This window comes from Pipistrellus hanaki (genome assembly GCF_964339955.1).
Source record: "Pipistrellus hanaki genome assembly, chromosome: 2".
Taxonomy (NCBI): Eukaryota; Metazoa; Chordata; class Mammalia; order Chiroptera; family Vespertilionidae; genus Pipistrellus; species Pipistrellus hanaki.
This window is the reverse complement of record NC_140504.1, coordinates 49,027,329-49,043,253: the sequence shown is the minus strand read 5'-3', so window position 1 is coordinate 49,043,253 and position 15,925 is coordinate 49,027,329. Positions and strand designations below refer to the sequence as shown.

At 37.3% G+C, this 15,925-nt stretch overlaps 1 protein-coding gene across 1 annotated transcript in view; it reads left to right on the top strand.

Annotated features, from left to right (window-relative positions):
- PAK2 (p21 (RAC1) activated kinase 2) overlaps nucleotides 1-15,925 on the top strand; it is an 84,205-nt gene that overhangs the window by 23,417 nt on the left and 44,863 nt on the right. Inside the window, exon 2 of the mRNA XM_084871650.1 lies at nucleotides 12,749-12,956. Within this exon, the coding sequence (XP_084727776.1) occupies nucleotides 12,770-12,956 (187 nt within the window). The 5' untranslated portion in view covers nucleotides 12,749-12,769. The remainder of the gene's footprint in view (nucleotides 1-12,748; nucleotides 12,957-15,925) is intronic.

Sequence of the window (15,925 nt, the reverse complement as noted above, 5' to 3'; positions counted from 1 at the left end):
ATAGTACTCGACATATATATCACATTTTGTTTATTCAGTCCTGCAAGTTTTGATACATAGTTTTTTTCATTCTCATTCAATTTTAATTATTTTCTAATTTCTATGAACTTTTCTTAAGTTTTTTAGGGGTCTTTTAAAGTTTCCAAACTTGGGAGTTTTTTCCTAATTATCTTTGTATTACTGATTTTCAACATAATTGACCTTGAAAAAAGAATATACATAGAGTGATTCCAATTTTTTGTAATTTTTGGGGGGGCTCAAACCCTTATTTCAACCTTATTTTTGAAAGATAGTTCTTTTGAATCTGCAATTTATGTTAGTAGCTCTTTCCTCTCAGTACACTGAAGATTCTTGATTTCACTGTTGGTAAAGAAGTAAGGTAAAGATCCACTTCTGTGAAGTCTGCCCTTTTTTCTCCTTTGGCTGATTTTACGAACTCTGATCTTTTTTTCTTTTTTTTTAATGTTTTTTTTTTTTTAATTGATTTTTTAGAGAGACAGAGGGAGAGAAACATCAATGCATCAGTATCAATTGCTGCCTCCTGCTGGGGATTGAGCCTACCACCCGGGTATGTGCCCTGACCAGGATCAATCTGGAGACCTTTTGGTGAATGGGTTGACGCTCAACCACAGAGCTAGTCCGGTGGGGCATCTTTAATGTTCTTAAGTTCACTGTAATGTATCTTCACTGCTTTTCATCCTGCTTTTTATTCATTAGATTTCTTCAACTTGCTTCATCATTTCTAGAAAATTTTCTGCTATTTATCTGATGAATCATTCTCTCATTTAGTCTATCATTTTTTTCTGGAACTCCAAATAGATGTTTCTTAGGTCATTTAACCTACTCATCTTCTCTTTCAGATTTTCTCTTTGTCTCTCTGTCCTACATTCTAGATACTTTTCCAGATATGTCTCCCACTTCACAAATTCTCTCTTTCCCTGAGTCTTTGCTGCTTTTTAATTCAAATGTTAGGTTTTAATTTTGAGGTATTTTTTTCTTATTAAATGTTCTGTATTTTTTCATATTTGCTTTTTTCCTGCCTGTTTCCCCTGAACTTTTTAGATATCCCCTGTGTCAGATCATTGCACATCTATATCACCAGTCTGTTTTGCCTAGTTATCATGATACCCTTTTTGTTTACTGAGTTTTCACCATGAGGTCTTCCTTTCCGTAGAATTTTATCTTTGGGTATTATTTGAGGCATGTGTTGAAGTTGTTTTCTCCTAGGAAGGCTTTATATTTATATTTGATACTACCATTCACCAGGGAGTGCTACCAGATTCAATTAAACCAATTTGGGATTTTTTTAGATGGGACTGAATTCAGATCATATGTGTGCATTTTGTTTGCAATTTCTCAGAGATTCTCCCTGCCCCCTTACCACTGGGCTTAGTACACTTAAGGTTTTCTTATTTCCCTTTTGCCCAGAAGGATTTATTTCTGACTCACTGTTATATTTATTTTAGCCTTTAGGTCCTAGCTTGTGTGGGAAGCATTCCTATTATGTTTTTAAATTTAGGGAGACTGGGTTGATTTTTCACATGTCCCCTGTGAGAGACACCAAAGTGGGAAATTATGGTCTCCCTCAAGAATAACTGGATTAGTAAATCGCTTACTCTCTTATTCCAGGTTTCACTTTGCTTTGGGAGCTCTATGGAAACATTCTTACATCTTAACTAGCTTTCCCATGCATTAAAAAAAATTAATATTCATTATTTTAAAAGATTTGATATTATCCAGTCCTTTATTTATTTGAATATGAATCTGAGTTTCTTTTCATGTTCCTCCTTTATTCTTTACGAGTGCCCCAATTTTGTTTTCTCCATCTCTTCCCTATTTTTCCTTTTGCCTTTTTGGCTTTGCTACTTATAATAGGCCTGATGTGAGTATTGCCACCAAATAAAATAATCCTTTCATTCTGATTGGTTTCACCGTGTATATTGTTTGCCTAAGCTGATTTGGGATAGTAAAAATTTTTTAATTTGTTTTCTTTGTTGTTTTTTTCCGATTTTGGGATATTTTTATTGATGTTTTTGCTGTTAGAGGCATTAGAAGCTTTTGAGGAATAAAAGGCCAGTGATGTTGGGGCTCTGGTAGTTTACTGAGAAACTATTAGATGTCTCAGCAAATACATTCATATGTATTGAAAATTAAGGTCTGTTTGTTTATATAAAATGTAAGTAAAAATATAAAGCAAAATTGTACTTTTTAAATTATTTATAAATTGTGCTTTTAAATCATGGAGTGTTTTTTTTGTTTGTTTGTTTTTTTGTTTTTGTTTTTTAAATAAAACGTGGTTTATACTAGTTTATCCTAGTGGATTATAAGAAAGTTAGTAGTTTGTATTATTTGGACTGACTGGTTCCAGACACCACTCCTTTTTATATTTCTGTTGTATATTTAACTTCCCCTAGTCTCCTTAGTAGACAATTGAGGTATTGTTTGTCTTTGAGTCAGTCACAATTAAACAATGGGCCTGTTAGAAGAGTACAGTGTGTTTTGGGCATGCTTTTTGTTTCGCCTACTTGTTTTTCACTGAAGAGTAGAAAAAGTGAAAAGTATTTTAATGAATTTGGAGAGAGGTACTAATCATTTGTTCTTTTTTTTTATAAAACATTTTTGAGTAATGATGGAGCAAAATATAGGTAAGTCAGTATTTTATCATGAATTGTTTTTACATTTCTTTATTGTTTCTGGCTAAATGTAGTATGTAAAGAACCTTATCTCATCCTCATTTGGCACTAATAGGCAGTTGATAGTAGAAGGAATATACAAAAAATCACACACTGCTTTATGGAACAGGATTGAAGATTAAGGCCAAGAATTAGGTGTTAGGGGAGGCTATAAACCTTTACAAAAACATTTTTGTTAATATAGGGTAGTGGATAATGTTATCTTAGTGAAATGCTCTTTGATAAGAGAGTTAATAAATTAAAGAAGAAGAATATTTCGTCTGGGCGCAGAGTGTGTACCATAAATTAGTAAAGATTATTGTCTAATACATGAAAGGATCTATGTTAAACATTATAGAAGATAGTAAAATAGTATAGCAGTAGTGGCAGTAGGAATAGTAATAACAATAGCAGTGCTAGTAGAATCACTGCCTTTATTTTTTTGTTATGAATTCTCATCTAAGGATATTTTTCCATTGATTTTTTTAGAGAGTGAAAGGGGGAGAAAGAGAGAGAATCCATGTGAGAGAGACAAATCGATTGGTTGCCTTTGCACACCCCCTGACCAGGCCATGGATTGAGCCTGCAATGGAGATAACATGCTCTTGGCCGGAATTGAACCCAGAACCCTTCAGTCTGTAGTCTGACACTCTTTAGTAAACTAAACTGGCTAAGGCAATCCCTGCCTTTAAATTGCTTGAAGTCTTGGGTAAGAAAGACACTTAAATTTATAATTAATGATGCAAAGTTATAATTCATTGTCAAAGAATGGTGCAGTATCTATAATAATAAAAGCGTAAGTGACCATCGCAACTGAACGGATGACCGAACAGGCTGTATGGGGAGCCTATGCGGCAGGGGGGTTAGTGAGGGAAACCAAACAACTGAGCAGCTGGCTGTGGGGGGCTACTAGGCCGGCAGGGGGTTAGTGAAGGGCGACCAAACAGCAGGTGCCCAGGCCGGCAGGGGTGGCAGTTGTGGGTGACCAGACCCACAGAGTCTTCCTCCTTCTCCTCCTCCCCCTCCTCCTCCTCCTCCTCCTCCTCCTCCTCCTCCTCCTCTTCTTCCTCCTCCTCCTCCTCCTTCTCTTTCCCTCCCCTTCCCTTCTCTTCTTTCAATAAATAAAATTAAACAAAAGAAAGGGAAGAATTGGGGGGATAAGGGTGAGGTATAGAGTTGGGATACACTTTAAAGCAGCAATTCTCAAAGTGTAGTCTCTGGTACCCTTGGGGTCTGTTGGGTCAAAACCCATTTTCATAGTAATACTAAGTTTGTACATTCTTTGCCTTCTACACTGCTTTTGCATTGATGGTGCAAAAGCAGTGGTGGGTAAAACTTCCTGTACTTTACAACCCCACAGCCAACGCCTTCATTTTGTTAAAGTATAGGAAGTTTTACCCACGAAGGTATTGGCTATGGGGTTGTAGTGTTTTGTTTTGCTTTTTTAAACCAGGTTCACTTACGGATGTACTTGATAAAACAGTGAAAAGTATTTATGTAGCAAATTGGGAAGTAATCAAAAGGCACCTATGAAACATGATAGGTTGTCTTGCAGAAAACTACTTATGTGATTGAATTAAACCAGGGGTCCTCAAACTTTTTAAAGTGGGGGCCAGATCACGGTCCCTCAGAGAGCTGGAGGGCCGGACTATATGAACTACTAATTCCTACTGTAACACCTTGGCTGCGCTCACTGCCCAAAAAACCTGGCGGGCAGGATCAGACTCCCCTGGGGGCTGCATGTGGCCCTCGGGCCATAGTTTGAAGACCCCTGAATTAAACTAACCCTTCATGGGAAACTATATTTATTTGAAAGAATAACTGGCCCACAAACTCTGGTTGTTCTGACTTGGGTATTTGGCAAGAAAATGAATGAAATGATTTAAGCTTTCAAGTGAAAATTAGAATTTTAGAAAACTTGTATATACTTGGTTGAGTTGGACAGTTTCCCAATACTTAAGCTTTTCTGATTATATCAATAGTGATATTAATTAATGTGATTTTATTTTTATTGTAATTAAATATGTATAGAGGTTGTATTCATAATTCAGTAAACCAATATTTTCCAAATAATTTCTTTCATTATAAAATTCATACAAGAGTAAAAGATTCATTTGGATTATAAGAGAAATCGGTGGGTTTAATGTAATACTACAAAATTATTACTGTGGTTTCAGATTCCACAATTAATAACATAATAAATTGAATGCAGAAGTAGATTATGAGCATTCAACTGTCTTCTACTAAGCCAGATTTGCAGAAATGTAAAATAATTCCACTCTTCTCAAATTTATTTTGTTTTATTTTCATAAAAGTGTCATTTATATTAACATGCAATAGGTTTATTTTTTAATGAAATAAATAACTTAATTTCTCATGTGATAAATATAAACAGATGTAACCAATATAAACAAAAAGTATTTGAGATTCTTAAATATTTTAAAGTGTTCTAAAGGGATCTTGAGGTCAAAATATTTTGAGGAGTGCTACTTTGAAGAAACTAAGTGGTTTTTAATATACATGTGTTGAGAACAGATATTGATAAAGGGGATGCATATGACCTAACTTAAATTGGGCATGTGTCGGTCTTTTCTACTCTTAGGTTGTGAACTCTTTTATGTTCTCCAACTTCTAGCATAGGATCTTACAAATAATAATAACCGTGAGAGTAGAAGCAGAACTTTCAATATTTATTAACTCTTTTAATCTTTATACAGTAAATATTGATTATTTCTAAAATTAAGATATAATTTACATAGCTGAAATTTACCATTTTAATGTATACAGTTCAATGAGTGGTTTTAATGTACTTACAAGATTGTGCAACCATTAGCAATGTCTAATTCCATAACATTTTCCTTCCCCCAAAAGAAACTTCATACCCATTAGCTGTCACTCTCCATTCCCCTCTCCCCCTAGCAGCCACCAGTCTGCTTTCTTTCTCTATGAATTTGTTCTGGATATTTTATATAAATGGAATCATATAATATATGGTCCTTTTTTCACCTATGTTTATAAGATTCATCATGTTGTTGCATGTATCAGTACTTCTTTATTTTTTTTAATTTTGTTTTTTAATGTGTTTTATTGAGTTTTTGTTTTTTGTGTGTTTTTTTGTTGTTTTTTTTACAGAGAGGAAGAGAGAGGGATCGAAAGCTAGAAACATCGATGAGAGAGAAACATTGATTAGCTGCCTCTTGCACAACCCCCACTGGGGATGTGCCCGCAACCAAGGTACATGCCCTTGACCGGAATCGAACCTGGGACCTTTCAGTCCGCAGACCGACGCTCTATCCACTGAGCCAAACCGGTTTTGGCAGTACTTCCTTACTTTTTATGGCTGAACAATATTATATGGAATATTGCTTTGTCTATCTGCTCACCTATTAATGTATATTTTGGTTGTTTCCATTTTTCGGCTGTTAAGAATAATGCTGCTATGAACATTTTGTTTGGACATATGCTTTTAGTTCTCTTAGGTATATACTGGGAGAGGAATTGCTAGGTCATATGGTAGGTAGCATATTTAATTTTTTTTAGGAACTTAGTAATTCATTTTCTAATATACTTTTTATTTTGGAATAATTTTAGATGTTGAAAGAAGTTGCAAAGATAGTAGATTTCCTGTATAGCTATAACCCATCTCCCCTAATGTTAACATCACTTAAACCATAAAATATATGTCAAAGCAAAGAAGCCAACATTGGCCCTGGATGGCATACTCGGTGGTTGGAGTGTCGGCCTATGGACAAAAGAGTCAAGGGGTAGATTCCCAGTCAAGGGTATGTACCTGGGTTTGTTCCCCTCTCTGGTCAGAGTGCATGCAGGAGGAGGCAGCGAACCAATTTGTGTCTCTCACACATTGATGTTTCTATCTCTCCCTTCCACTCTCTCTTAAAAAAAAAAAAAGAAGCAGCCAACATTGGTACATTACTATTAACTAAATTTTAGAATTTATTTGGATTTCATCAGTTTTTCCACTAATGTCTTTTTTTTCTGTTCCTGGATACCACCGCATTGTTGTGTCTCCTTAGACTCCTATTCTGTGACAGTTTCTGTCTTTCTTTATTTCTCATGTCCTTGGTCGTTTTTAGGAAACTGGTGAGGAACTTTGTAGAATGTCCCTGTTTTGGTTTCTCTGGTTTTCCCCCTGTAATTAGATTGGGTTATAGGTTTGGGGGAAGAATACGACAGAGGTAATTTAGGGTGTTACCAACATGACTTATCACTGGTGGTGTTAACCTTGATTACTTAGTTAATGCAGTTGTGATGGAAAAAAGGGGTTATTTGGAAACTAACCTCACATGGTGATCCTATCATAAATTCCTAACTAGGCAGGTCAAGGTGGGTAGCCATGCCCCAGGCATATAACTTTTTTAGTAAAAGCTTTGTCTTTGCCTTAAGCCAAGAGAGCAGTACTATTAACTATCCTGTAATCATATCCCCAAATTGCTTTTTCCCATCTTTATTTAATCTTTGTTTCCTCCTTAATCTCGCATAAAAGAAATTGCAAGTTGTTATCTGCAGCATTTGTCTGAGTCTGTTGAGATTCTGCTTCCAGGGGTGTTCTCCTTTTGGCTTAATTGATATAAACATTCTCTACAGGTTTGGATATTTCTTATATAGACAGTGTTTGTGAGATTTTTCCACTGCGAAGTTATTTTTCCCATTCCATATTTTTTGGAAATGAGTCACCAAGTCCAGCTTACAATCAAGTGGGGAGGAAAGTTAAATTTTAACTCTTACAGGGGGGTATATCTACATATATCATTTGGAAATCTTTTGTAAGGAAGATTTGATGCCTCATTTTATTTATTCATTTATTTGTATCAATATAAATTTTATGTATTTATTTTTTTCTTAATAAATTTTTATTGTTTAGATTATTACAATTGTTCCTCTTTTTCCTCCCCATAGCTCCCCTCCACCCAGTTCCCACCCCACCCTCTGCCCTTTCCCCTCCTCCCCCCACTGTCCTCATCTATAAGTGTATAATTTTAGTCCATTCTCTTTCCACACCCCTTTTCCCCCAAGAATTGTCAGTTCACTCCCTTTCTATGCCCCTGATTCTATAATACTGGTTTGGCGGTGATGAACTCCTTTAGCCGGCACCACAAAGTGAACTTATAATGTCCTGCTTCCTCTGAGCTCCAGCACCAGGGCAAGTCTCTGGGGAACACATAGGAGGAGGAACTGGATTGTCTGGCATCGGGGAAGAACTGAGGGGCAGCTTTTTCCCAGATGGAAGTGCTTGCAGGGATCATTGTTCTTATGCTGGGACCTCCCCTGTGCAGTGCTGACTGGCAGCCATTTCTGTTTGCTCCACTCTACTGATTCCCTAAGACCCCACCTCATTCAGTTTACAACCCCACCTAAGCTGTGTGCAGTGGCTTTTGCATATGAATGGCCTGTCCTTGCTCAGACTAAAATCTTTCAAACAAGCTGCAGCTGGGTCATGGAGCCTCAAACCTATCAATAAAAGGCCCAAGACACAGCACCAGCAACAGCCTGCCTTGCTTCATAGCTGGGCATCATCTGGGCATTTCCAAACCCCAAACAAAGAGGAGGAATCTGCAGCTCTCTCTGTAACTCCTGCTTAGTGGCCCCAGGCAGTGGCAGACTTTGCACCTCCCTGGAGACCCAATAGCCTGTGTATCCAGTGGTCACTGTCAGATCATACTAGATTACAACTCTACACATCCATAAGCTACCCACTCAAGGGGCAGACTCGATGAGCACCAAAGCCCCACTGAAGTAAGTCCTATTCTATTAGGGTGTCTTCTGCACAGCAGCTCTCCCACTGTAGTTGCAGCTGTTCCTCACAGCCAATTGGCCTGGAGGTCAGTTTCTCCCGGTGACATCAACAGCAATCAAGTCTCAACTACAATAAGACTGTACTCACAGCCCACAAAGGGGTGCACTTAGAGTGACTGGGGAGACTGAGCCATGGGTCCTATAGAACACCTACCACACTAGTCCACTCTACCAACTCAAGGAGACATAGCAGCTCTTCCCTATGTATAGAAACAAACACAGGGAAGCAGCCAAAATGCAGAGCAAAAAAATGTCACAAATGAAAGAAATGGAAGAAAGCAAACTACTGGATATAGCTTTCAATACCAGTTATAAGGTTACTCAAGAATCTTCTAGAAACCTCAAAAAAAAAAAAAAATGGAAAAGGACCAGTCTGAAATTATGCATACACTGACTGAAATGAAGAACAATATACAGGGATTCAACAGTAAAATAGAGAATTCTGAGAATCAAATGAATTGATTCTCAGAGGAAGCAAAACAAATCCAACCAGTAGAGCAAAAAGAAAATTGAATCCAAAAATACGAAGATAGTTTAAGGAGCCTCTGGGACAACTTCAGATGTACCGACATTCACATAATGGAGGTGCCAGAAGGTGAAGAGAGAGAGCAAGATACTGAAAACCTATTTGAAGAAATAATGACAGAAAACTTTCCCTACCTAGTGATAGAAATAAACTTACAAGTCCAGGAAGCACAGAGCCCAAAATAAGAGGAACCCCAAAGAGGATCACACCAAGACATCATAATTAAAATGCCAATGGCTAAGGACAAAGAGAAAATCTTAGAAGTAGCAAGAAAAAAGCAGTTACCTACAAAGGAGTACCCATATGACTATCAGCTGATTTCTCAACAGAAACTTTGTAGGCCAGAGGGAGTGGCAAGAAATATTCAAGTGATGAATAGTAAGGACCTACAACCAAGATTACTAGCAAAGCTATCATTTAGAATTGAAGGTCAGATAAAGAGCTTCACAGAAAAGAAAAAGCTAAAGGAATTCATCACCAAACCAGTATTACATAAAATGTTGAAAGTTATTCTTTAAGAAGAAGGAGAAGAAAAAGATAAAAAAAATATGAACAACAAAATGGCAACAAGTACATACTTATTAACAATTGAATCTAAAAATCAAAATAAATGAACAAGAAATTTAATGATTAAAATAAACTGAATAAAATAGAATCAGAGGCATGGAAATGGAACAGACACAATTCTCAGAGGGAAGGGGGGGTAGAGATTAAACAAAGATCTTATATGCATATATGCATTTCCTATGGGCACAAGCTTTAGGGTGGCGAAGACCTGGGATGGGGTGGGGTGGGTGGGAACTGGATGGAGAGGGGTATTGGGGGGGAGAGTGAGACATCTGTAATAATCTCAACAATAAAGATTAAAAACAAAAAGAAGTCATCAGCTGTCTTGGTACTTGCCAAGATAAAATTGGCAGATGTTCTCATAAATTCTGGAAAAAGCCCCAACATTAAACAGGGGACCTTGAAATCTAGTCTATCCGGCAGGGAAACCTTGAGACCTATAGTGGGAAAAGTGGAAAACCCTTGAACTCCCACCAGGTGGGGCACTCAGACTATTTATTAAGAATATGCCAAGCGTATTAATAAATTTGCTTGCTTTGCTTCAACACTGCTTCCTATCACTTATCTGAATTCTTTCTGGACAGTGTGACAAGAAGCTAGGAGGAGAGAGCCTCACACTCAGACGGTTCTCTGGTAGCACTTTGATTTTTAAATTTAATGTGCATTAATATAGATGATTTTGGTCACAGCTTAACCAAAATGCCTTTGGTCAAAGTGTAATCAGAATTTGATCCTGCTCTCTCTGTTGTCACTGGTGATTAAGATGAAAGTAAGCCCTAACCGGTTTGGCTCAGTGGATAGAGCGTCGGTCTGCGGACTGAAAGGTTCCAGTTTTGATTCCCATCAAGGGCATGTACCTTGGTTGCGGGCACATCTCCAGTAGGGGGTGTGCAGGAGGCAACTGATTGATGTTTCTCTCTCATTGATGTTTCGAACTCTCCCTCTCCCTTCCTCTCTGTAAAAAGTCAATAAAATACATTAAAAAAAAAAAAAAGATGAAAGTGAGTTGCTCTAAGGTTCATCTCTTGTTCCATAAGCAATAAACATCTGTCTTGATTTATCAAATAATCCTCAAAACATTATTACTAAGCCTTGTCTTTCTTCCATTTATAGAAATAGGCAAGTGCCTTTTGGCAGGGCACACCTGACAGCCCACACTGAAAAACAGTCGGTCACATCCTGCTCATATCCCATCCCGAACACACCCACATGATGTGACCAGCTGGTTTGGAAGGATCATCTCACTGTGTGTCCCCTGCACTACCTTTGATTTCATCCCCATTTCTGCCTTTGATCACCAGTAGTTTAATTTCACTTGAGGCAGTTTTTCTCACACATAAATATAAATCTGCCGAAACCGGTTTGGCTCAATGGATAGAGTGTCGGCTTGGGGACTGAAGGGTCCCGGGTTCGATTCCGGTCAAGGGCATGTACCTTGGTTGCGGGCATATCCCCAGTGAGGGGTGAGCAAGAGGCAGCTGATCGATGACTCTCTCTCATCGATGTTTCTAACTCTCTCCCTTCCTCTCTGTACAAAATCAATAAAATATATTTTAAAAAATAAATAAATAAAATAAAAAATATATATAAATCTTTTTGTTCCCGTCTCCCAGCCCTTCTCTCAGTTATTCCCAGAAATGTTTCTCCCCTCTCCCCCTTTACCTTCTCTCATTCTCCTTCTTTTATAGGCTGAAAAATAATTGTCATTATGTCAGATAAAATACCTGATACTCCTATCAAGGAAAACAAAAAGTGTGTGATTTGGAGTAGAATTAGGTATAATAATCTTCATTCCTCCATTCTGTCCAAATTATACCTATTTTTCTTCAGGTAGCATTCAAACTATATAAATAATTTAATTTTTAATTTTATGTAAATAGAGTTGGCATTCTTTTCATTGTACATATACAAAGTTTTGTTCACTTACATGCATTAAATAACTTTATAATCAGGATCTAATTATCAATCAAAACTTTTAGTGGAAAAATGGGTAGTTTCCTAGAATGTATAGTGTTGTATCAGAATTCATCTGAAAATTACAAGGCATCCCCCTTAAATGCTGATTTTAAATGTGTGCAATCCACTTTTTGAAAGACAAAATATGTATGTATATGTAACAAGCTTAAAATTTCCATTGAATTAGCCTCATGGATAAGAGGGGGGTTACTTGACTGCCTAGAAAGGGAATCACAGGCTGGTAGAACCTTGAGATGTGGCCTGACTCTGGTTTTTAGCCAAGCTATGGATATACTTTTGTCAGTGTTCCCAAATGGATCAAGTTCTATGGCCCTGCCTGCAAGACTCACAAGGGACTACGGAGTGTAATTGAATGTCAAATTTTCAGAGACCAAATATTGCACCAGTGGTACATTTTCATCCTTTAGGATAGTTTACATGAAGGATAAATTGTAGTCATAAGGCTGGTGAGCATAGATCCAGATCCCAGGGTAGGAAGTTTGTTGGTGTATTTCATAGCAAGTGTCATGTCTCTGCTGCAGAAATGGAGAGACGTATCAGAAACATTTCCTTTGATTGTCTTTCTCTTTGGAATTCTCTCTTTTTTTTTTTTAATTTTTTAAAATATATTTTTTTTATTTTACACAGAGAGGAATTGAGAGGGACAGAGAGTTAGAAACGTCAATGAGAGAGAAACATCGACCAGCCGCCTCTTGCGCACCCCCCACGGGGGGATGTGCCCGCAACCAAGGTACATGCCCTTGACCGGAATCGAACCCGGGACCTTTCAGTCCGCAGGCCGACGCTCTATCCACTGAGCCAAACCGGTCCCGGCAGGAATTCTCTTTTTTTTAAGGGTCCATGTTGTCTGGCATTTTATTGAAACATTTACTCTTAGAATCAATTGGTTAGGTGAATCATTTTATATGTTAGTATCATTATAGTTTCCCAAAACTACCATAATCCTCTAAACTTGACATAACTTTTCAGACATTTCCTCAGCTAACCATTCACCAACTTTGTTGGGGGAGATTGCCATATTTATAGGAGATCAATTTAACCCTTTACTCATTGAGTTTTGTAAATCTCACAGATGTCACTTTAAGTAACATTTTCTAATTTGAAATTGAGGAGGGATTAGTTACTGTATCGCGCTTGTGCCTACTATTTTTCACCTTGTTATTAACTATACGTTTTTTCCTATGTGTTTCAGGACATACCGTAACTCTGAATCATGTCTGATAACGGAGAATTGGAAGACAAGCCTCCGGCGCCGCCTGTGAGGATGAGCAGTACCATCTTCAGCACTGGAGGCAAAGACCCTTTGTCAGCCAATCACAGTTTGAAACCTTTGCCCTCTGTTCCAGAGGAAAAAAAGCCCAGACATAAAATCATCTCTATATTCTCAAGCACAGAGAAAGGTAAACAGTACTATGGCTTTAAGAGTCTGTTATTATTTTGTTACTCATTTGATATCTTTTTAATTAAAGTATATGTTGATTTTTTAATTTTTTTTTTATGGTGAGAACAACAAAAATCCAAGAAAACAACTAGTGGTGGTATATAGGCACTATTAGGAAAAGTAGTTTATTTTAAACTATGATAGAAAGGAATAAAACTAAAGTTTTGCTCAACAAACTTGCTATGCCAGTGATTTTCTATACTCTTCTCTTAATTTTCAGAGACTGGGGCTATAGTCATGGCTCCCCAATATTAATAAAAGCTATGATACTTGAGAAAGACCTATTATTATAAGAATTGTGATATAGTCTACAGTACCATGTTTAAAATCCCTGGAGCCAACATTGTTTTGGAATTGAGAGGTTTTCTGATTTTGAGAGCAGTAATGCTGGTGTGTTTTTTTATCATGTGTTCTATAATGCCCTCAGAAGCGTCTGAAGCAGCACTCAGCAATCAATGTGTGAACGCATCTTTGGCAAACATGAGTCTAGCCCATAGTTTCTCAACCTCATTACGATTCCACACAGTGAAAGTTGTTTCATTTTGGTAATTTTCCCAATATTTCAAACTTTTTTATTATTATATTTCTTATAGTAATTTATGACTGGTGATCTTTGATGTTACTAACGTAATGGTTTCAGGGCACTACAAACCACTTACAAACCACACCTATGTAAGATGTCAAACTTAATAGATAAATGTTGTGTGTGTTTTAACTGATCCAATGACTGGTCATTTCCCCGTATCTCTCCCTCTTCTTGGGCCTCCCTATTTCCTGAGACAACAATATTGAAATCAGGCCAATTAATAACTTTACAATGGCTTCTAAGTAGTCAAATGAAAAGAAGAGTTGCATATCTGTTACTTGAAATCAGAAGCTAGGATAGGACTAAGTATAGCGGGGAAGGCTGAGATAGGAATAAAGCTAGGCCTCCTGCACCAGTTAGCCAAGGTCTTGAAGGAAATTAAACTGCAATTCTAGTGAACATACAAATGATAAGAAAGCAAAACAGTCTTATTGCTCAACCACTGAGCCACGCCAGCTGGCTACAGATAAATTTTGGAAGACTATCTTCCATTGGTAATAAGTCCTCTGATGGATCTTGGCAAATAAATTGAAACCTTCTGGAAAGGATTCGCCATTCTAGATGCCGTTAAGAAAATATGTTCATTCTAGGTTTGTGAAGTATGCTGTTGGTATTTTGATGGGAGTGCATTGAATCTGTAGATTACTTTGTGTAGTATGGACATTTTAATAATGTTGATTCTACCAATCCATGAACACAGTATGTTCTTCTATCTGTTTATGTCTTCCTCTATCTCTTTTTTCAGTGTCCTGTAGTTTTCTGAGTGTAGGTCTTTTACCTCCTTCGTTACGTTTATTCCTAGATATCTTAATTTTTTTGGTGCAATGGTAAATAGGATTGTTTTTTTAATCTCTCTTTCTGTAAATTTACTATTGGTGTATAAAAAAGCCATTGATTTCTGGGCATTAATTTTGCATCCTGCTACATTGCTGATTTTATTAAGTCTAATAATTTTTTTGATGGAGTCTTTAGGGTTTTCTATGTAGAGTATAATGCCATCTGCAAATAATGACAGTTTTACATCTTCTTTTCCAATTTGGATGCCTTTTATTTCTTCTTGTCTAATTGCTATGGCAAGCCTGTTGATGTTTTGATTGGAATTGTATTACATTTGTTGGGTAAGTTCGGGAGAATTGCATTTGGCTTTGTAGTTGAGACTACAGCATCTGCGGAGTCTCCCTTTGTAGCTTGTTTGGAGGAAGATTTAGAAGCACAATCGTTTTTCTGTTAAAGAGAGAAGGAATATTTGGAGGGTTGTGTGCTCTTATTCCCTGAGACTCTTTCCCTCCCTTTTCAACCCTATTTCCCCCACTTACTGTTCCTTCCTGACACAACTGTGGCCTGAAGCTTTGAGGATTAGGAATGAGGGAAACCCTATGTGTGTGTGCACATTCGTACTTATAAGAACACAGTAATCTACCTGCTTCACCACTACCAACATTTATGCAGTAGCATTCTCCTGCCTAAATCCCGAGCCGCTGTTTTTGTCTTTAGTTGTCCTAATTTATTTCTGGGACATTCCTCATAGGTTTTGTTTCATGGTAAAGAGATTTGATGTAGAAAGGGAAGGTTACAATATTTGCTTCATTTGTCATTTTGAAACAGAAGTCTGGGAGGGGAAAAATTGAATCATTTAAAAATATTTATTTCAGAGACAAAAGGAAAGGGAAAGAGAGATGAAACATCAATGAGAAGAGAGAATCATTGATTGGCTGCCTCCTGCACGCCCCCTGCTGGGGATTGAGCTCGAAACCCAGGCATGTGCCCCAACAGGGATTCCAACTGTGACCTGATAGCTTTATGCTTGACCACTGAGCCACACTGGCCGGACTGTATCATTAATTTTTTTTTCTGATTGTATCATTATTTTGTTTTTTTAATATGTTTTTATTGATTTTTTTACAGAGAGGAAGAGAGAGGGATAGAGAGTTAGAAACATCAATGAGAAAGAATCATCGATCAGATGCCTCTTGCACACCCCCTACTGGGGATGTGCCCGCAACTAAGGTACATGCCCTTGACCGGGATTGAACCTGGGACCTTTCAGCCTGCAGGCTGACACTCTATCCACTGAGCCAAACTGGTTTCAGGATATCATTATTTTAAAAGTTAAAATGGCCCAGCCAGTTTCATTTATGTTTCTCTCTCTCCCTTTCCTTTCTCTCTGAAATGAATAAAAACATGTTTTTAAAAATCAAAATGACTGAAAGATTGTTGCTATCTCTAATGTAAAGCCTGATCTATAGATATTTATTTTATTCCACGCAAATTTACACTCCTTTGTGCTCTTCTTGTTAACAAACATCTAATATTTTCATTTAAAAGAAGAAAGGATGACTTTA